Source organism: Castor canadensis, chromosome 6, assembly GCF_047511655.1.
Source record: "Castor canadensis chromosome 6, mCasCan1.hap1v2, whole genome shotgun sequence".
NCBI classification, from domain to species: domain Eukaryota; kingdom Metazoa; phylum Chordata; class Mammalia; order Rodentia; family Castoridae; genus Castor; species Castor canadensis.
This window is the reverse complement of record NC_133391.1, coordinates 77,965,443-77,988,271: the sequence shown is the minus strand read 5'-3', so window position 1 is coordinate 77,988,271 and position 22,829 is coordinate 77,965,443. Positions and strand designations below refer to the sequence as shown.

General features: G+C 39.1%; 2 protein-coding genes across 2 annotated transcripts; both read left to right on the top strand.

The window, feature by feature from the left end:
• Positions 1-43: 43 nt before the first annotated feature.
• On the top strand, positions 44-10,172 carry LOC109702594 (protocadherin beta-18-like). Its single transcript, XM_074076793.1, is given in 4 exon segments — positions 44-8,145; positions 8,148-8,311; positions 8,314-8,691; positions 8,693-10,172. Coding segments are annotated over 4 exon segments (2,442 nt in total). The 5' UTR covers positions 44-7,661; the 3' UTR covers positions 10,109-10,172.
• A 149-nt stretch (positions 10,173-10,321) lies between these two features.
• On the top strand, positions 10,322-21,635 carry LOC109702595 (protocadherin beta-15-like). The gene has a single exon (XM_074076794.1). It carries the CDS (start codon positions 12,112-12,114, stop codon positions 14,512-14,514), a length of 2,403 nt encoding a protein of 800 aa, XP_073932895.1. The 5' UTR covers positions 10,322-12,111; the 3' UTR covers positions 14,515-21,635.
• The last annotated feature ends 1,194 nt before the right edge of the window (positions 21,636-22,829 follow it).

Here is a 22,829-nt window from a genome sequence, read left to right as displayed (position 1 = left end):
CACATATACACATATATACCTGTATACATAATATGTATGCATATAATCATTAATACTTTTGTGGCCTGTCTCAGAAGCCCACAAAGAAAGATTATAGGTCTGTATTTATGGTTTATAGATGCCTCATTTTACAAATTATAATGTTCCAAATCCATAAATGGACAGTTCACTGAATGATTATAGGTATTATAGGTAGAGATGTTGATAACTAGAATGCAGTACAGATACAGGGCTAATATGCATATACATTTTAGTAATTGTCCTCATAAAATTCAATATTATGAATTAGATAATGTAGTAAAATGGAATTTCATTTTGCCATTGTGAAACAGATAAGAAAAATTCTAATTTCCTTAGGAATCCTTTTTCCCTTCTGGTTCATGCAGCTTTAATCCATTTTATTTTGTATTGTAACAGGTATTTATTAGTGCTGTGAACTTCACTTAACATTTAAACCACAACATCCTGAAAGGAATGGTTGGACCCTCTTTATCTCTAAGTCCTCAGAGCTAAAACTATAACTATGAAAGCTACTGATGAGTCCAATAAATAGTGGTCAGTCAGAGAAAAAAAGCATTGAAAGAATGTAAGAAGATATAAAATTGTGAAATAGAAAAATGAATAACAGAAGTGTATTTTTACCCCTACAATTAAAAAATAGCAATGAACTCTGTTTCTGGGTTAACAAAGAAGACAGAAAACCTTTATGGAAAAAAATGAATGAGATCAATTAAGTAAATGAAATAATTAAATCCTAATAAACTAAGAAAGATACAAGTTGTTTAAAACCGCATGATAAATATGTCTATTCTTCCCCAAATAATTTGTAAATTCAATAAAAATTCATGACAAAAAGTGAAGTTCTACAAATGGTTCTCAATATTAACATGGAAAAAGTTGCATACAGGGGGCTGAGGGTATGGCTCAAGCAGTAGAACACCTGCCTAGTAAGTGCAAGGCCCTGAGTTAAAACCCCAATACAACCATAAACAAAAGTTGCATACAGAGCCAAAAGAATTTTTAAGAAGAAAAATGGGGCATGTCTTACATTATGGATATTAGGATATGTCAAAATATGATATAAATAAAACTATTTGAATGATTCAGAAACAGACTCAGAGACCACTACATAGAATAAGATCTTTTACACAAGAGAACTTGATCATGCTACCAGAGGTGTCAACCCACTAAGGGAGGGAGAAGAGCGATTACTTACTTATCAAATGTTATTGGGGGAATGGGATTACTAAATAAACAAAATTTATATCTCCTGTCGTATAAAAATAAACTCAATATAAATCCAAAAGGCAAATCTGAAATATTTGGATAGGAAAAGGTGAAATAAATCTAAGTAAAAATACCTTTGAAAACTTAGCACTGTCTTGGATTTTCAACAAGTCTTTATAATAAAAATATAAACTAATGAATATTACTACTTCAAAACTAAAGGATAACAAAAACTAACAGATGAGTGAGAGAAGCTTGCAATACTGAGAAGGATTAATATTTAGATTGTTCAAATAGCTCTTGTGAATCACCAAAAGGCCAAAAAGCCAGGAGAGCCAATAGGATGTTTTTTTAAAGGACAAAAGGCAGAGCATGGTATATATATATCTATAATCCCAGCACTCAGAAGGCTGAGGCAGAAAGATCTGAAGTTCAAGGCCTTTCAAGATCCTGTCTCAAAATAAGTAGATAAAAAGGAAAAAAAGAGAGAATAAAATTTAAAAAGGTAGAAGCAGAAAGTCTGAAAAGTAATTGATTTAATCTCTTTAGTTTTTGAAACAGGCACTAAAATGAGACATCAATTTACATCCATAATATTTGTAAATTTGAAAAGATTGGACATTATCAAATGGGCTAATAGGAAATTACATATACAGCCTACTAGAGAGTTTTCCAATAATATTAGTGAAAATTAACACATATATACTCTATGATTCAACCATTCTACTTTGGGATAGATAAGGCAGCAGCTCCTATAGAGCTTCACAAAATGTTGTATATGAGCTTGTTCATCTTGGAAAAACAAAGAATAGGAATCCACATATATGTCCACCCACAGTAAAGCAACCTATAAGTAAAACGTAGAACATGTTTGTGAAGGATTATTCTTCAGAGATCAAAAGGAGTGAGCTAGGTGTGCATAGAACCACCTGGATAAATCTCAAATGTTTTAAAAGAAACAGATTTATAGCACAGTGATGTAAGTGGATAGATATATAGTGGATAGATGTACAGTGATGTAGGTGGATAGATGTATAGTGAGATAGATATTGATAGAATTATCACTACAATATATAATTGTAAAAATATGCAAATATATAAATGCAAATATTGGAGGAAAGGGAGAACAGATATAAGAAAGAACATATATATACATTTATATACATGAATATATAGGGCACATGGAGATATATGGACAAGTTTTGTATATAGAAGGAAATTTGTGGAAACTAATACCAGTGTAAATAACGGAAGATTTTCTTCCAAGAGATTGCTTAAATTGATTGCATCATTAAGGAATTGATTTGATATTGATCAGTTGAAGCTGATTTTAAACATATATAATTTATCTAGCCTCTCAAGAAGACTGTCAAGAAGACAGTCATATACCAGAGAGGCTAAGAGTTTACTTCTAACTGTGAGGTGTGAAAATATCCCTGAGGCTTTGTATTTTTTAATAAGGATTGTACAGTTTATATAGAACAGTGTTCTCACTGGAAACAACTGGCCAGTAAGGCACTGATATATTATCAAGTCAAATCAATGTTAAAAGAAAACACAGAGAGATAAACAAGAACAAAATCTGGTTTTCCCCTGAGGACATTTGGGATCCTGGGAAATTTGAACCTTCATTTCAATGGTTTATATAATGATGGGGAGAAATCAAAGCCTAACAAAGTGAGAAGTTTACGAGTTTACAGAGCCCTTAAGAAGCATGGATCTCTAATAAGTATACCTATAAGGTAGGAGTAAACTGGAAATTCATGGGCCCTTGTGTGGGATTTCAGCCTTCAGCTTTTTTTTTAAGATTAGCAAAGGTTTATTTAGTAAAGAAGAGAAAAGCAGGGAGAAATAGAAAGAGAACAGAGCACCCCCTGGCACACAGTGGGTGGGAACAGAGAGATTCCTCAACTTGGCTTTTAACCTTAAACTTGATTTGTGATCATTGGCAGATAGTAATCAAATGTCCTGACAGATCAAATACAGATCTTCTATAAAAGTTTTACTCATCCTAAGCTAACCCTATAGATTCAAGTATTTTTATGTTCTTAACTTTGTAAGTGCATACATAAGGAACCATAATACCATAAGTGAGAGTCAGTAGGGAAAAAAACACAGAAATGCAAGCTATTCAGCTATTGCCATTATCAGACAGTCTATATCATACTGGGCATGTTAGTTGAAATAAACTTTTGAAGATGTAGAGGGAACAGGAAACTATAAAAGTAACAGATTAGAAAAGAACAAAATAAAACTTCCAATAATAAAAACATGCTGATTAAAAATTTAAAACTAAATAAGGAACTTAATAAAATTTAGACAACAAAATAGAGAATTAATGAAATGAAAGATGTTAAAATATAATTTATACAACATGCAGCTCAGAAAGCTAATGCAATGAAAACTACAAAGAAGGTTATTATAAATAATAGAACATAATAAGAAAATTTAACATATATTCAACCAGAACCCCAGAAGGAAAGATGAGAAAGATCAATCAGAAGCAATATTTGAGGAAATGATGAGTGGGAAATTTTTAGAATTGGTGACAGCATCAGTAAATAGATCCAAGAAGCCTATGTAAACCTAAAAGGATAAATTAAAAATATATACATTCATAGAAATATCACAGTAAAATTTCAGAAAATCAAAGACAAATATTTTTAAAGCCACAGCAAAAACACATTTAACCTTCAAACACATGACAAACAGCTCTGTCCCATGTTGCTCAATAGTATTAATAGAAAAATAAAAGGTTATCTTCAGTGTGCTGAAAGAAATTAGTAAATCTTCCTGCCTAAACAGTTTTTGTATAGAAGCAAATAAGAGAATCAAATCAACTTATTATCAATTTGATTAGTTTTAAATTAATCAAGACCATAAAAAAGGTAAAAAGACATTTTATCTCTCACATTTTCCTCTTTGCTAATACCTTGCCACAATTCTGGGTCTAGCTGTTTGGACCTGTCTTTGTTTCTAGGCTTCTCACACCTTTAATGACATTGGTTCCTTTCTCTCTCTCTCTCTCTCTCTCTCTCTCTCTCTCTCTCTCTCTCTCTCTCTTCTCTTCCCCTTTTTTCTGAGACAAGGTCTTATTATGTAGCCCAGGCTGGCCTCAGCCTCAGCCTCCCAAGTGCTAGGATTACAGGTATTTACCACCCTACCCTGTTCACCATTCATTTCTCCTATAGAAACTCACCTATGACCTTTGCTACTTTCTGGAGATGGTAGTCTGTGAGAGCTTCATCATCTTTCTTTCTTCTCTTTTTCACCCTCTCCCTCCCTTCTCCCTCTCTTTCCTTTCTTTTTTCATATATTGGGGATTAAATCTGTTACAAACCAATTGGCTGGAATTCCTTTTGGTCCTCCATTTACTTCTGGGTCCTTGAGGGTATCTGCAGGTGGTGGAGTGAATGACAGTGGGCAACAGCAGTCAGCCCTTTGACAGCTAGGGTTGAACTGACAGTTAGGGTGGCTGCACAGGGTTCCATGCCTTATGTGTTACAGCTCCCAAGAGGAAAGAGAAGGAGTCTTTCTTCTAGCAGATTTCAACCAGCCACTGTCAATTTTTCTTTTTCCATTGTTTGCAGACCTAAACCAGCTGCCCCTCTTCTGTTATCAGCTCAGCACAGACCACTCCAGAGAAAGTCTTTATTGGAAATCTGATTTTGCAACACCAGAGGGGCAGCAGGAAACATATGTCTCAGCTTGCTCACAAAGTGAATTGAGCAGTCTACTTATACAGCCAGAAGGAGAGAGCCCAATGGTGTCTACACCTATCATAACAGTCCCTTCATGTTTGCACCAATCAAGGTACAGTCCATTATGCAAATGAAAGATTATGTTTGCACCAATCACAGGTATTCAGGTGGGCTGAAATGCCCTCTCACCCTCTGGCCTGGGTGGAAGTGGCAGTTATGGCATTTGGTCTTCTGTTCAGCTAAAGCACTTTTCAGAGGGGTGCTTACAATAAAGACTTACCAGTAACAATGATTTAACAATATTTAACAGTGCTCTAACACTGCTTAACTTTTGGCAGAATGTTCCAGGAAGAGGTGAGTTCCTACCATCTGTTTCAAATCCAGGACCTTTCACATGCTAGGAATTACTATACCACTGAGCTCCATCCCCACCTCAAACTGCTTTTCTGAAATTACAAAAATCCTTCAAAATCCTTCTCTCCCTCTTTTTTATTGTGGGACTGAGGTTTGAACTCAGGGCTTTGCACTTGCAAAGCAGGCACTCTACTACCTCCAGTCCATTTTTCTCTAGTTATATTGGAATTGAAGTCTTGCAAACTATTTGCCCAAGCTGGACTTGAACCATGATCCTCCCAATTTCAGCCTCCCAAGTGACTAGGACTACAGGCATGAACCACTGATACTGGGCAAAACACCCTTTTCTTAATTTATGATTTATTATCTTTCTTGAAGGACCATTAACACTACTTACTGCAATAAGTCCCAAATTTGTCTCTACAACTTGAACTTCTTTCCTCAGCTTCATTTATTTAAAGAAAGATCATTTACATAAATATTTACAGGGATGCTCTATGAACACCTCAAACTCAATAGATTTTAAATGAAACTTTTCCCTTCCTCAAAAGTAAAAATATCTTCTCTAGTTCCACACCTATTCTTCTCCCTTCTCTTATTTGTATTTACTTTTTCAATTAATAGCACCCCAACACCCACTTAATTCTGGAGGCTTGAAAGCAAAGTATTTTCCTCGTCCTGTCCCATTCCCTCTATGTCTAATCTATAACCACATCCCATATTATTTTATCATTCTAATACAACCCATTACTTCATTTCTATGTGAGGCCAGTGTCATCTCTTGCCTTTAGTATTGCAACCAGTTCTAAACTCCCAATTTATTCTCAACTCTAAAACAGGATAATCTTAAAAAATAAAATAAAACCATGACCGTGTCAATTGTCTTCTTAGAACTATTCGATAATCTTGCATTTTCACTGGTATAAAGTCCAAAGGCTTTAGCATGTGTTACAAGCCATTTGCTTATCTTTCTAATTTCAACTCTCATTATTATTTCCTCTTGCTCTATGCCTCAGCCATATTGATCATATTTCAGTTCTTCCAAAATGCATTTCTCATTTTAGATTTGTATAAACATGTTTTAGCTTGCCTGTAAAGTTTTATCCTATCCATAACTTTGTTTGAATTTGTCCTACTCATTTTTCATGTATGACTCCATAATATACTTTCTCCAGAAAAGTGTTTTCTGTACTTTCAAATTTTTCCTGGGTGATCCTCATCTATGCTTTTATAAGTAGCATAAACTTTCCCTCTCATGGTAGTCATTCTGCTCTGTTTTAAATGGAGGATCATTTCCTATCTCTTCTTTTCATGGTTGGAACTGTGTCTACTATCTGCTTAGCATTTTATTGCTAACACATATCACCACTCCTAACACAAAGTATAGGATCCATAAAGTTGCTGGGCAAATTAATGAATAGATAAAGAAAATGATTAGAATTGTGCCTTTGAAAATGCTAGGTCTGGAAAATGATAAAGCTTGGTTTCATAATGAAACTGGGGTCTAAATTGTTCAACTTTTTTATGTCAAGAGGATCTGCACATACTGAGAAATAAATGTTATTGAGCATTTATTTTCTACGCTTTAGGTAAGTCTCTTATGGCATACTCCTAAATAAATGGTACCATTTTCCTAGCCTAAAATGTCTGACCTCCCCCACAAAAAATTACTTGCGTATACCAGATTCAATTTCAAGTACCTGTTCTTATTCTTATTGTCTTTTTTAAGAGTGTTTGCTGATAGATTTCCATTTCCAGTTTTCCTTAGAAATTCCCTCTTACTTTTGGCTTACTTACTTACTTATAAGATGGCTTGTAAAGCCACTTATATACAAGAGTTTTCTTAACAGTATTTGTTTTATATACTGTCTTCACAGAGAGATCATAACTTATTTGAAGCAATGACTGTTATGCTAATTATGATTTTTATATCCACCACAGCTCTAACAGATTGTGGTTTATTGTATTAATAACCAAATAGTAACAACATCATATATCACAAAGAATACAACTCAGAAAGGGAAATAGGACTACAGAAGAAAGTATCATTTAAATTGCTCAACAAATGCATAAGATAAGTTAATGTTTTGTCTCAAACTTATTTGACTTTGTGTAAAACCTGAAAACCTGCAGAGTCATGTGGTGGCGCTGCAGGATAAAATGTAGAAAATTTGTACTAGCAGATGTTCTGGCTTCCCTTCATCAGTAGAAGTGAGAGCACTGGAGAAAATGCTTTTGAGATAAAGGGCACCAATAACACCCTTCAGATAGGACCACAAGTCTATAGATTCCTAAAGGTCCAGATGAGAGGAACAGCTCCTGGAGCAGCTAGAGACTAAGTTGTAACGTTTGGGCAGAAGAACATTTGTCCAAGAAGTCATGGGGCTGGGAGAGGGGAGTGTGCAGCAGATAAGGCAAGTGCTGCTTTTCTTTCTTTTCTTGGGAGGGTCCTCAGTTCATTCTGGGTCCCAGAGCTATTCTATGGCAGAGGAAGTAGAGATGGGCTCTTTTATAGCAAACGTAATTAAAGATATGAGCTCCAGTGTGGAAAACCTAGCTGCAAGGGGCTCCAGAGTCATCTTTGACAACTATAACCCTTACTTGAGGCTGGATCTGAAGACAGGCAACTTGCTCTTAAATGAACGACTAGACCTGGAGGCACTTTGTGGTAAAACTGAACCCTGTATATTGCATTTCCAAGTATTATTTGAAAGTCCTTTGCAATTTTTTCAGGCTGAGAGTTTGGCCAGAGGCATAAATGATCACATTCCCACATTCCTCGACAAACATATACTTCTAAAAATCTCAGAAGGTACTACTCCAGGAACTTCATTCCAAATGGATAGGGCTTGGGACCTAGATGTAAGAAGGAATCTATCCAAAACTATACAATAAGCCTCAACCCCCATTTCAACCTTAAATTACAAGACAGGGCTGAAGGCAGAAAATACCCAGAGCTGGTGCTGGACCAATCTCCTCATAGAGAAAAGGAGCCTGAGCTTAGTTTAACTCTAACAGCCTTAGATGGCAGGGGTCCCTGTCCAGGTCTGGGACCATGCTGATTTCAGTTGTGGTCCTGGATATCCAGAACACTGCCTCTGAGTTTGAGAGACCAGTCTGTGAGGTTCAGATACCAGAGAACAGCACTGCAGATGGGTTGGTAATAAAGGTATCTGCTACAGATTTGGACGCAGGAACAAATGAAAACTCTTCATTTTCTCATATTTCTAGAGAGGTACAGAAAACATATGAAATCCTTCCAGTTTCTGGTAAAGTACATTTGAAAGGATATGTAGACTTCTAGAAAATTCAGTCTTATACAATAAATATTCAGGCCACTGGCGGTGGGAGTCTTTCTGGAAAATCAGCCATTATAGTGCAGGTTATAGATGTGAATTACAATCCTCCAAGAAATAGCCATTACATCTCTTACCAGCCCCATACCACAAAGCTTTTTGCCTGAGTTGGTGGTGGCTGATTTCGGCATAAGAGACCAAAATGCTGGAGACAATGAGAGAATGATTTCCTCAATTCCAGACAACCTTCCCTTTCTTTCGAAGCCTGCATTTAAAAACTTCTTCACCCTGGTAGCAGAGAGTACACTGCACAGAGAGATCAGATCCGATGATATTCCATTCACACTGAAACCCTCCATTGAGAACTTCTACAGGCTAGTAACCAAAGGAGCACTGGACAGAGAGAGCAGATCCCCGTACATCACCATCACGGTTTCAGACATGGGGACTCCCAGGCTGCAAACGGAGCACAGCATAAGCGTGCAGGTGTCCGACGTGAACGACAACGCCCCGGCCTTCACGCACACCTCCTACACCCTGCGGGTGCGCGAGAACAACAGCCCCGGCCTGCACATAGGCAGCGTGAGCGCCACAGACAGGGACGCGGGCACCAACGCCCAGCTCACCTACTCGCTGCTGCCGCCCCCAGAGCCGCACCTGGCCCTCGCCTCGCTCGTGGCCATCGACGCGGACAGCGGGCAGCTGTTCGCCCTGAGGCCGCTGGACTACGAGGCCCTGCAGGCCTTGGAGTTCCGCGTGGGCGCCGCCGACCGCGGCTCGCCCGCGCTCAGCAGCCAGGCGCTCGTGCGCCTGCTGGTGCTGGACGCCAATGACAACTCGCCCTTCGTGCTGTACCCGATGCAGAACGCCTCTGCGCCCTGCACCGAGCTGCTGCCCAGGGCGGCCGAGCCGGGGTACCTGCTCACCAAGGTGGTGGCGGTGGACGGCGACTCGGGCCAGAACGCATGGCTGTCCTACCAGCTGCTCAAGGCCACGGAGCCCGGGCTCTTCAGCGTGTGGCCGCACAATGGCGAGGTGCGCACCGCCAGGCTGCTGAGCGAGCGCGACGCGCCCAAGCACAGGCTGCTGGTGCTGGTCAGGGACAATGGCGAGCCGCCGCTGTCTGCCAGCGTCACGCTGCACGTGCTGCTGGTGGATGGCTTCTCCCAGCCCTACCTGCCGCTGCCGGAAGCGGCGGCCGAACAGGGGCAGGGCGACGCGCTCACCTTGCACCTGGTGGTGGCCTTGGCGTCGGTGTCGTCGCTCTTCCTCTTGTGTGTGCTGGTGTTCGTGGCGGTGCGGCTGTGCAGGAGGAGCAGGGCGGCCTCTCTGTCTGGCTGTGCTGTGCCAGAGGATCACTTTCCGGGCCACCTGGTGGACGTCAGCGGTGCGGGGACCCTGTCCCACAGCTACCAGTATGAGGTGTGTCTGACAGGACACTCTGGGACTACCGATTTCCAGTTCCTAAAGTCTGTTATCCACAGTCATCAGGGGACTGTGAATGATGTGGATGAAAATCCATTTTTATGAAAAGTTTTGGATACACTTAGCAATTTTCCAGATCGTTCTGAATAAAGGTTGGTTGTTTTCTAAATGTACTAGATTACATTGTGCTTTTTGTTCATGTTTTGTGCTTTAATGTTTTGCACTTATTTTCCTAGTTTAGGAGATTAGAAATTTTCCTTGAGTATATCCCATAATCTCTTTTTAAAAATCTCAGAATTTGAGGCCAAGCTGGACAACTAGTAGTGAGACTGTCTCAAAAAAGTATAATTTTGAAAAAATTAAAGTTATTTCCAATGGCAGTTTTCAAAGTATTTAATAGAAATTCTTAGAAAATTCTGCGATGGGGATTGGGGACCTCAGTGACAGAGCACTTGCCTAGCAAGCAAAAGGTCCTGGGTTGATCTGCAGTATCACAAAAAAAAAAAAGGCAGGAAGGAAGGAAGAAAATTCTGCTGTACAAGAAAAAGCTTTTGCATTGGAGGCTTGGCTCAAGTGGTACGAAGTACTGAGTTCAAACTCCAGTACCACAAAAAAAAAAGGTTTTGAGAATCTTGAGTGTCATTAATAGTACTGGTGAGAACATTGGTATTACAAAATTTGTGCCTAAAAGAGAAGTATACCTTATTTGTAGAGTAATCATGACCTTTTTGTTACATTATTCTTTTTATAATATATCTCTTTGGTTGGAAGGAGCCATGGCATTTTTTCCACTTAGTGAAAAGACATTTTAGATCATTCTGAATTATTTCAAATTACTACTCAAAGGGGCATAGAAAATAGCTTCTTGGAAACATACCATATTGTTTATTCAGCTTATGAAATGTGCTGAGATCCCAGCAAGAGAGGGACAGGTTGAGGCTGGGTATTCGGATCAAAAATAGAGTGCTTGTCTAGCAAGGCCCTGAGTTTGGTCCATGGCACCAGCGAAAAAAGGGGGGATATGTCTATAGTAGGAGAAAATCCATCAGAAAATTTTTGTTCATTGTGATTTTATCCACTGATTCGACAAATATTTGTTAAGCATCTACTCTCTGTCAAGGATTATTTTAGAGGTTGAGGATGCAGCAGTGAAGCAAACAATGTTCTATCCCTTATGGGTAACACCAAAAAAATAAATATGGACATCTGTGCTATGACAGAAGATACATTCTAGAGAGAAAAAAACAGGGTAAGAGATATAGGAAGTGTCTTTATCTCATTTTCCCATAGTTAGAAAGTTTCATAAAACTCTAAGTCTTGGACAGGAGGTGTGACTCAGGTGGTAGAAAACCTGCTTTGCAAGCCTGAAGCCCTGAATTCAAACCCCAGTACCACCAAAAAAAATCCTAATTTTCTGACTATATGTGTAAAGAGTATCATAAACCAAAATTAACTTGTAGTTTTTTCCTTGATATGATTCAACCAATGGGAGCCATAATTTTGGTAAATAAGCTGCATAGAATTTGAAAGAAAATCTAGAGGAAATAATCCTTTTTTGCTGAGAGAATATTAAGAAATCATAGGGCCATATGCTACTAATTTTATGAGATGACTGATCAGGATTATAAATCTTCTTTCACTTCTTAGTTTCCCTCAGAATATTCCCACCCAAATTACAGGCTTTAGGAGGTAGGGACAATGTCTGGGCTGTTGTGTTTTCCAGAACTTGGCACATAGAGAACAATAATTCTTTGAACGAAGGAATGCATAATTAAAATTGCATGATTTCGTGATTTCATCAATTTCTAAACTTCTGATAGTCAAATAGATTACATAAAGAACCACAGTAGCAATTCGTTTAGAAGAAAAAACAACGCATGGTGGCGCTGCAGGCTAAGGCTTCAAAAAATAAAAAAAGCCAGTAAATGCTAGGAACTCTACTTCAGATCTCCAGTGGAAGAGAAACTCCGACCTTAAGCATCAAGAGAATGCTACATACCTGCATTTCCAGTCAGTTTATCAACTATAATAGATGGACTACCATCTCAGTCCTATAGCTCCCTGAAATACTGCTGCTCCCTGTTCTGGAAGGCTTGCACAGAGGCAAGATGGAGGCTGGAGGAGAGCTAAAACAAAGGCAAGTCCTAATTCTCTTTCTTTTACTGGTAGTGGTTCAGGCAGGCGGGGAACTCCGTCGCTATTTTGTAATGGAGGAAATTGAGAGGGGATCTTTTGTGGCAGACCTGGCCAAGGACCTAGAATTGGGAGTGGGGGAGCTAGCTGCACGGGGCGCCAGGGTGACTTCTGACCATAAGGAGCCACCTTTGCAGCTTGATCTGCAGACCGGGAAATTGATATTAATTGAGAAACTGGACCGGGAGGAGCTGTGCGGCCCCACTGAGCCCTGTGTAATGCCTTTCCAAGTATTAATGAAAAAGCCATTGGAAGTATTTCGGGCTGAGCTACTAGTGGGAGACATAAACGATCATTCTCCTGCGTTTCCTGAAAGAGAAATGACTCTGAAAATCCTAGAGACCAGCCCGCCTGGTACAGTGTTTCCTCTGAAAAAAGCCCAGGACTTGGATGTGGGCAACAACAACGTTCAAAACTACAATATTGGTCCCAACTCTCATTTCCATGTTTCCACCCAAAGCCGGGGAGATGGCAGGAAATACCCAGAATTGGTGCTGGACAAAGAGCTGGATCGCGAGGAGCAGGCTGAGTTCAGATTAACACTGACAGCGCTGGATGGCGGCTCTTCACCCAGATCTGGCACTGCCCAGATCAATGTCTTGGTCTTAGATGTCAATGACAATGCCCCTGAGTTTGCGCAGGAGCTCTACGAGGTGCAGATCCCAGAGAACAGCCCTTTAGGCTCTCTAGTTGTCAAGGTCTCTGCTAGGGATTTAGATACTGGGACAAATGCAGAAATATCATACTCCCTTTTCTATAGTTCTCAGGAGACAGGCAAAACTTTTGAGCTAAGCAGCCTTTCAGGAGAAGTTCGCCTAATTAAAACACTAGATTTCGAGACAAGAGCCTCATATGAAATAGATATAGAGGCATCTGATGGCGGGGGACTTTCTGGAAAATGCTCTGTCTCTATTAAGGTTGTGGATGTTAATGATAATTACCCAGAACTAACCATTTCATCACTTACCAGCCCTATTCCTGAAAATTCCCCTGATACAGAAGTAGCTCTTTTTAGGACCCGGGACCGAGACTCTGGGGAAAATGGGAGGATATTTTGCTCCCTCCAGGATGATATTCCATTCACATTGAAACCCTCCATTGAGAACTTCTACAGGCTAGTAACCAAAGGAGCACTGGACAGGGAGAGCAGATCCGAGTACAACATCACCATCACGGTTTCAGACATGGGGACTCCCAAGCTGCAAACGGAGCACAGCATAAGCGTGCAGGTGTCCGACGTGAACGACAACGCCCCGGCCTTCACGCACACCTCCTACACCCTGCGGGTGCGCGAGAACAACAGCCCCGGCCTGCACATAGGCAGCGTGAGCGCCACAGACAGAGACGAGGGCACCAACGCCCAGCTCACCTACTCGCTGCTGCCGCCCCCAGAGCCGCACCTGGCCCTCGCCTCGCTCGTGGCCATCGACGCGGACAGCGGGCAGCTGTTCGCCCTGAGGCCGCTGGACTACGAGGCCCTGCAGGCCTTGGAGTTCCGCGTGGGCGCCGCCGACCGCGGCTCGCCCGCGCTCAGCAGCCAGGCGCTCGTGCGCCTGCTGGTGCTGGACGCCAATGACAACTCGCCCTTCGTGCTGTACCCGATGCAGAACGCCTCTGCGCCCTGCACCGAGCTGCTGCCCAGGGCGGCCGAGCCGGGGTACCTGCTCACCAAGGTGGTGGCGGTGGACGGCGACTCGGGCCAGAACGCATGGCTGTCCTACCAGCTGCTCAAGGCCACGGAGCCCGGGCTCTTCAGCGTGTGGCCGCACAATGGCGAGGTGCGCACCGCCAGGCTGCTGAGCGAGCGCGACGCGCCCAAGCACAGGCTGCTGGTGCTGGTCAGGGACAATGGCGAACCGCCGCTGTCTGCCAGCGTCACGCTGCACGTGCTGCTGGTGGATGGCTTCTCCCAGCCCTACCTGCCGCTGCCGGAAGCGGCGGCCGAGCAGGGGCGGGGCGACGCGCTCACCTTGCACCTGGTGGTGGCCTTGGCGTCGGTGTCGTCGCTCTTCCTCTTGTGTGTGCTGGTGTTCGTGGCGGTGCGGCTGTGCAGGAGGAGCAGGGCGGCCTCTGTGTCTGGCTGTGCGGTGCCCCAGGGCCACTTTCCGGGCCACCTGGTGGACGTCAGCGGTGCGGGGACCCTGTCCCACAGCTACCAGTATGAGGTGTGTCTGACTGGAGAGTCTCAAAGCAATGATTTCAAATTCTTAAAGCCTATCTTCCCCAATATTCTGAGCTATGACTCTGTGAGAAAATCAGAAGATAATCCAACTTTCCAGAATAATTTAGGTATAGGAAACCTCTCTACTGACTATTAATTTTTCTCTCTCGTGCTTTTCATTTGTAAGTGTATAGTAATGTTTTTTGCTCTACATTTTCTCTTTGTAGTGCAGGGGATTGAATCCCAGGCTTTACATGTTCTAGGGAAGTGTCTGTCGCTGAGGTGCACCCCAGCCCTTTGCTGTGTTTTTGTTTGTTTGTGAGGGTTTTTTTTTTTTTAGTAATTTTAATCTTTGTTTTGGTGGTCTATTTTCTGTATAGTGACTCTTTCATTTTAGCAAACATTTTATTTTCAGGAAATTTCATATTCCTGATTGAATTTTTGATATTCATTCCTGAAGAATAACGTGAAGCTTAACCACTTCTTTTAGCATAATTCTAATTTAAAAGTACATTTCCCACTACATGAGAATGTCTGTTTTCTTTTTTTAATCATAGTTTATCTTTGAAATTTGGAAGTCTTTTTAGATTTTATTATCTCCACAGCTATGACTTTTCAATAACTCCATTTCTGTTTGAGATGTAAGCAGTACTTGCTCATTAATGCCTTGTTTTTTTCAAGCTCCCTGAATGTATTTTTGATTTCCCTAGGCACTGGCATGGATAATTTCAAGCTATTTCTACGTCATACTTGTAATCATTAAGGTTTTGTTCTAAACTATATGTGTTATTTCTTGATACTATGTCTGTATCACCTATTCTTTTTCATCTAAATTTGTATTGAATAGACTGTGGGTTCTTCCTTATCTCTAACATTGTCATCATGCTGAAGATGCTTGACATGTTTACTGATACTCAGATTTCATGGTTAAGGTGTTCCTATAAGGCCAAAACACTCTAAGGTCAAGTAATGCATTTCTTGCAATTGTACCTTGATATGGCAGAGAAATTCTCAAGTGAGCTCCAAATTTCAGGCTTAGAGGAGCTTCTGGTAGTACAGCATGCTATTATCTTCTTGCCTTTGGGTGGTAAGGGATTTGGAAAAATACTTTGTAGAGTTAATATTGGTTAACCAAACAAAATTCATTAAAGAATATGTTGATGAAGTAGTTGATGACTTGCAGAAATCATTTGGGGACATGATGACTACCAAAGATGTACACATCCTCAACCCTGGAACCTATATGCTATCTTAGATTGCAATGAGGAATTAAGGTGCAAATGGAATTAAGGTTGCTAATCACTCTATTGTGTAACACAGTCTGATGCATGAATGAGACAAGGTCAAGAACAAGAAACATCTGAATGATTAGAAATGTCAAAATACATAACTCTGGGAATATCCCAACATCATGTGGACATTAAATTTGCTAAACTTAAAGAGAAGACTCTACATAATCTGGGTGGTCCTGATTCTGCCAGACAGATATAAGGCCTTGAAAGCAGAGAAGAGTGTTATCTGAGGTAAAGAAGAAATTTTGTCTAAGGAAACCAGGTTCTGCTTGTGCCTCAGTGTTCCAAACTGCTCTAAATTGCTTGCCACACATATTTGGGACTTGTGCAGGCAGCTCCTACAATAAAATTAGTCACTACCTTCAACAAATTTCTTAATATATATCTCCCGATGGCTGTTTGTCTAGTTGAATCCTGACTGATACAGACTTTGTTACCTAGAACTGGGTGCTATGGTAACAAATACTTAAAAATATGGAAGTTGGTTTTTAATTGAACACTGGGTAGAGGCTGGAAGAATTGAAGAAGCATGATAGAAAAAAAACCTAGATTGTGTTGGACAGACTGCTAATATAATGTGAAGTTAATGTGTTAGTGAGGAGTCATAGGGAAGCGAGGGACATAGTGGAGAAGCATAATTGCCTTATTGAATATGTAAACCATTTAAAGCAGACTGTGGGAAGAAATATCAGTATTATAATTACTGCTAGTGAGGGCTGAGACCTGAGGAAAATATTACTGGAAAGCAGGGGAAAGGGAATAATTTTATATAATGGCAGAAAACTTAGCTCAATTGTGGCTTGCAGTTTTGTGATGAAAATAAATTATAAACAATAAATTTGGGTGTTTGAGGAGATTTGCAGGCAAAGTGTTGAAAATACAGCTTATTTTCAACAGCTTATTTTCTCTTATTTTGCCTATAGCAAAATATGAGAGGAAAATATGAGAAGAATTATATTGAGGGGAAAACTGTTAGGCAAGAAGAAACCAAGACTTGATGATTAAGGAAAATCTCAGCCTATCCACATGGCAAACAATGTTAAAATTAGGAAACTCACTTTTAGGAAAGCATGCTCTCTCTGTAGAAAAAGAAAAGCATGTAGCAGAAAAGTCATCTGCTAGTGCCCTGAAGGTATCAAAGTAGTCAATAGTACAGAGGTTCTTTGAAGAGACTACACTTATTACCCACCCATCTCAACAGAACCCAGGAATCTAGATTAAGTTATTCAGGAAAGAACTATGAAGGAGCCTTTTGTTTAATGATGTAAATCTCTATGACACACATAGGAGACCCACCAGATTTTTGTGACTATTATGCCAGCACAGACCTGGACAGTTTGAACTTGAAGGGATTAGTATTCCCAATATATTTAGGGCGAGACATATCTTTTTCCACAATCAAAGCAAAATAACATGGAATGAGAATTCATTTTGGTGATGGTTAATGGAAATATTATTGAAATAAAGGGTTGATTGGAAATTCCATGTTTAGAAATTAAATGTACTTAAAATGTAACAAAAATCAGAATATAGTCTCCATTAGCCTGGAAATTACTGAAGAAGTTTTACCATAGTCTATAGGCATCCTATTGTATAATGTGTTCTTATACATGAATGAGACAAGGTCAAGAACAAGAGGCATTTAAATGATTTGGAAATGCCCAAGTACATAATTCTGGGAATATCCCAACATCACATGGACATTAAATTTGAAATAAAATTTTGAAATTCTTTTATCAAGTTCTATCTCTTTCTGACTGGAGTTTTTTTTATCTGACAATAGTCAAAAATCTGACCTTCCTTAGGAAAGTAGATATTCCTAATTTTGACAAACCCAAAGAATGAAGGTTAAAGATGTAGGATAATATCTTGAAGGAATTCCTGAGTATAGTGTCTTGAAGGAATTAAGTCCCATTCAACTAGCCTGTCTCCAAATATTACTCCTCAAATTGTCACTACTGCTTTTAACTTCCAGAATCATGTTTGGAGACCATATACATTTCGGTAAATCTTATTATGCTTTAAACATAACTTTTAGAAATTCACACTTCATAGTAACAAACTTAGTACCTCTGTATTTGTCTAAATGTTCTTGATTGCTATCAGTAGAACCCTAATTCAAACTAGCTCAAGGTAGAAAAAAAAACATAATTCATTGAGAGAATTTTGGGTTACATAATTTAAGTTGTGTTTGGAAATCAAAACTAACTGGAGCAAAATGTTTAAAACAATTAGAAACAATTGAAAAATCATTCTATCTGTTATGATTTGGTTACAAATTGCCCCTCCAAAAGGCTCATCTGTTGAATTCTAGGTCTCTAGGTGGTGGGGCTGTTGAGTGGTGACTTGATCATAAGCATGCAGACTTTATGGATTTGTTAATCCACTGGTGAGTTCATAGCTAAGATACTTAGAAAATGGGACACAGTTGAAGGAAGTAAATCAGAGTAAGGGTATGTTCTTGAAGAGTATTTTGGGACCCTGGTCCCTTCCTGTGTCTCTCTCTGCTTTCCTGCCTTCATTAGGTGAGCAGCTTACTCCTGCCACCATGATACTCTGCCTCGCCTCAGATCCAAAGCAATGGAGGCAGGCCATGTACTAAATCCTCTGAAACTGTGAATCAAAATAAATCTTTCCTCCCTTAAGTTGATTTTCTCAAGCATTGTTTCATAGTGATGAGAAACTGACTAATACACCACCTATCTGTTCTTTTTTTCTTCTGCCTACTGGTTTCATTCTCTTTAACTGAAGGCCATAAGCCTCCACATGGAGAAAAAATGCTCTCCTACAATTCAAGAGCCCCAAAGTTCTTTTTTATTGATATAACTTGACCCATACTTTTTTTGGTCCCAAGTTTAGAAATCTTGGTAGGCTTGTATCAGCTGTAAGTAATGGGTAAGTGTATGTATGTGTTGGTAGTATGACTTCTTCTCTTTGTTTCACATAATTGCAACTGTAAAAGGTACCTGCCTTTCCCAGAATAAAGGGAGATGAATAAATGTCTGCAGATATCAGTACTCTCCAACATCAGTGATTTGGAGGTAAGGGAATCACAGTTTTATTTAATAAGTTGTGTCTGTTTATGTGCCCACAAAAGTTACAGAACATTTGTTTCACAGTCAGGGCAATGAATTATCCCAATTACTTCAAACAGCCAGGCATTTGTCTAGGAAATGGTTCTAGGTGGTAATTATAACTCAACATTGATGCTGGGCTTCTGTCAATTGCTGGGTTCACTAAACAGAGCTGACACTAGGGAACCAAAGCCGACTATCTGCAGTGGTGTTAATAGGTGCTTCTTCCTCAAAGAATGGGAAATAAGATCAGTGAGGCCTGAAAACATCTATTTCTCCTTCAAAATCCCCCTTAACAACATTCCTTTTAGCTAACATATTTGCCATTAGCATGGTTCTAGTGAATATTTGCCTCACATACTTGGAGGTTCCTGTATTAATACTTCAAAGAAAGGTAGGATAGCAAAATGACTTATGTGGATTTGTTGTTGTTTCTATGTTTTTGACTACAGTGAACACTTTCCTCATATATTATCTGACTGACTATGACATTAAAAATGCTTAATGAATTCTAGCACTTTCAGAAGTCTGTCCCATACTGTATTAACAGTCTCCACTATATGTTAATGGACTGGAGAATAGCAAATACAATTTACTCCAGGCTATTATCAAGAACACCCAATGCTGAGGAGTAATTCTTGTCACTTGAAGGCATTGATGGTTAATTTCAAGATAATAACTTGAACATGAAATTATAGAAGGGAATTTATTACCAGTATTTTTAGGTACTCTTAATTTTTCCTAACAGCCTTCTCATATAATGAAATGTTTTTAAGCAGGCCTTGAGATCCAAATGGTACAACTTCTTTCTTTTCTAATTTACATATGCTTTATGGGCAAATGGTAGGATTTCAAGGAATCTATAAAACAATATTTTATTGTACTAACTTTACTTCTAGTTATCAGCTGAGTTACCAAAAATTAAGAAAAATTTATCATAGTATATGAATGGTGATGGCTCAAACAATTTTAGAACTCTACAGCTACACCCAAAGTGTGTGTGTGTGTGTGTGTGTGTGCCTTTATGAATGTATTTGTATATGTCTATATGTCTGGAGGTGACTTATTAGATGGTGAAGATGCACTGAAGGCAGAGATATATGCCAGAGTAAAGTTGTTTCCATAACTTTTCCACATTAAGATATGTTGGCATTAGCAACATAGTATAGACTAGATCATATTTGCAAATTAAAGCCTCTCTCTCTCTCTCTCTCCTTTTGAAACATGGTCATGCTATGTAGCCCAGGCTAGTCTCAAACTTATGATCCTCCTGCCTTAGCCTCTCAAATACTGTGATTGCAGGCAGGTACTACAACACTGAGCTATAGGACCTTTTAAATTAAAAACTTTTTTGGTAGTACTGGGGTTTAAATTCTGGGTCTCCCAATTGCAAGACAGGTACTCTATCACTTGAGACACTTTTCCAGCCTTCTTTATTGAGACAAGGTCTTGCTATGTAGCCCACACAGGTCTCTAACTCACTATGCTGACCTGAAATTTAACCATCCTCCTGCATCTGCCTTCCCAGCATTGGGTGCACCACCGATCCTGGCCTGTTTTGTCTTATAAACAGATTGTGGGATGTTTCTGGGGAATGAGCATGTGACAAGACGTTTTTATTCACTACTAGATAAAGATAATTTGCCTTTGCTATGAAAAGGAACTATTTACAATGATAAACAGGAAAACATCTTAAATTAAATTTCAATAATTACATATTGGATCCACAATTTTGGTAACCCTTTGGTCTTGGAAGAGTAGGCACAGAAAGATAAGTGTAAAGTACACATCATTTTCCTTTGGTGAGATCAGCAAAAGTAAAGTTGACAATAAGATCTGAGTTGAGATTAGAGGAAGTCAATGAGACCAATACATATAAGTGCATCATTGTTCCTATGTTGATTTTAAAATTTGGTATTTGATTCCCTATGGATTTTTAAATTAAATTTGAGTTTTAAGGAATACTGCATTAAATAGTATTTATCTTTACTGCTAAGTTTCTTAAAATGGGTATCTGAGACACTGGCTTCAACTTGTCCTGCTTATTGGTTAATTCAACTTGCAAGTTCAAATGCTTTCACTGTGGTACTGATGATGGTCACAGCTGGAATTTAAGCAGTGAAATCCAAAACAAGTCCATTGATATTCCTAATATGAGATAGCAGGAGCAACAGTGGAAGAACATAAAGATACAGAGCAGAGCCAACAAGCTGGAGTCTTGCAGACTGGAAATGGAATTGTGCCTGAATGACCATGATTTACCAAATTGTCCACATGTTTTTCTTTCAGGTGACATGTAGCAGTGTGAAAACTTAGCTATTAGATTCAGTATGCTAATTTTGTTGAGTGTTTTTAAGACTATTTCATCCCTATTGAATTTTTTGCACTATTTTATTAGAGATACTGGTCCACATTTTCTCTCCTCATCAAGTTATCATTCACTGGTAAATGGATGGAATTGGAGAACATATTCTGAGTGAGGTTAGCCTGGCCCAAAAGACCAAAAATCATATGTTCTCCCTCATATGTGGACATTAGATCAAGGGCAAACACAACAAGGGGATTGAACTTTGATCACAAGATAAAAGCGAGTGCACACAAGGGAGATATGAGGATAGGTAAGACACCTAAAAAATTAGCTAGCATTTGTTGCCCTTAACGCAGAGAAACTAAAGCAGATACCTTAAAAGCAACTGAGGCCAATAGGAGAAGGGGACCAGGAACTAGAGAAAAGGTCAGATCAAGAAGAATTAACCTAGAAGGTAACACACATGCACAGGAAATTAATGTGAGTCAACTCCCTGTATAGCTATCCTTATCTCAACTAGCAAAAACCCTTGTTCATTCCTATTATTGCTTATACTCTCTCTTCAACAAAATTAGAGATAAGGGCAAAATAGTTTCTGCCAGGTATCGAGGGTGTGGGGGGAGAGGGCAGGGGTGCAGTGGGTGGTAAGGGAGGGGTTGGGGGCAGGGAGGAGAAACGACCCAAGCATTGTATGCACATATGAATAATAAAAAAATTAAAATTAAAAAAAACAGATGCAAGAAGGGCACTCTGATCCTTCATCTTTTCTTTCCTAAGGCAGGAGATGAAACTCCCATATGGAAAATATCCTTCCTATATAACAGAAGAAAAATAACATTGTTATCATCAGGTATGGGATTTTCATGTGCACATGAAAGAAAGAAACACTCTACAGTTTTGAAATGTGGTGATTTATAGATATCAGTTAAAATACGCTATTTGGTAATGATGTTGTTTAAATATTTTCTATTCTTAAATTTTTCCAAAATGTTCTATAAATGTCAAATCCATAAAGAAAATGTTTAGTTCTTCAATTAGGATTGTGAATTTGTCTATTTCTTCTTTTATGTCTAGCATTTTTTTAACTTTATGTATTTTGAAACTCTGTAATCACATGTACATAGGTAGGAATATTTTCTTGTCTTGAATTGTCACTCATCATTATGAAATGTCTTTAAGTCTCTGGTTACTATTTATTTGATGTTAATGCAGTCATACCATATTTCTTATACTTGGGTTTTGTATGATATATCTTTTAACAACATTTTACTTTCAACCTGTCTTTAAGTCAATCTTTTGTAGACAACATAGAATTGGTTCTTGCTTTTTTTATCCAGAGTTATTATTTCTGCATCCAAATTAAAGAGGTCATTACATTTATGTGTAATATAAATATTTATATGGTTGCATCTATTTCATTTTGTATTCATATCCTGTATTTTCATTCCGTTGTTACTATTTTTCTGTTTTCTTTTGCCTCAATTGTATATTTTTGGTATTGCATTCTTGATCTCATTTGAACTTTTAGTTATAACATTCTGGGGGTATTTTCTTCAAGGATAAAAGTCATTTTCCATTATCAACTACCATAAATTAGTTGTGCAGTACTTCTTCTAAAATGAAAATACCTCAAATTATTTAATTCTATCCCTTTTGCTGTGGCACAGATCATCACATGACACAGGAGACATAGGTGAGAAGTCATATAGTAGAGAACCTCTATGAATATAATCAAGTGGAAAAATCTCTCAAAATTACCTTAGCATCTACAGTATATATTCCAAACTGAAGAGAAATA

What these genes read in the sequence shown, in the direction of transcription:
- LOC109702595 (XM_074076794.1), top strand. Translation starts at nt 12,112, where the DNA reads ATGGAGGCTGGAGGAGAGCTAAAACAAAGGCAAGTCCTAATTCTCTTT.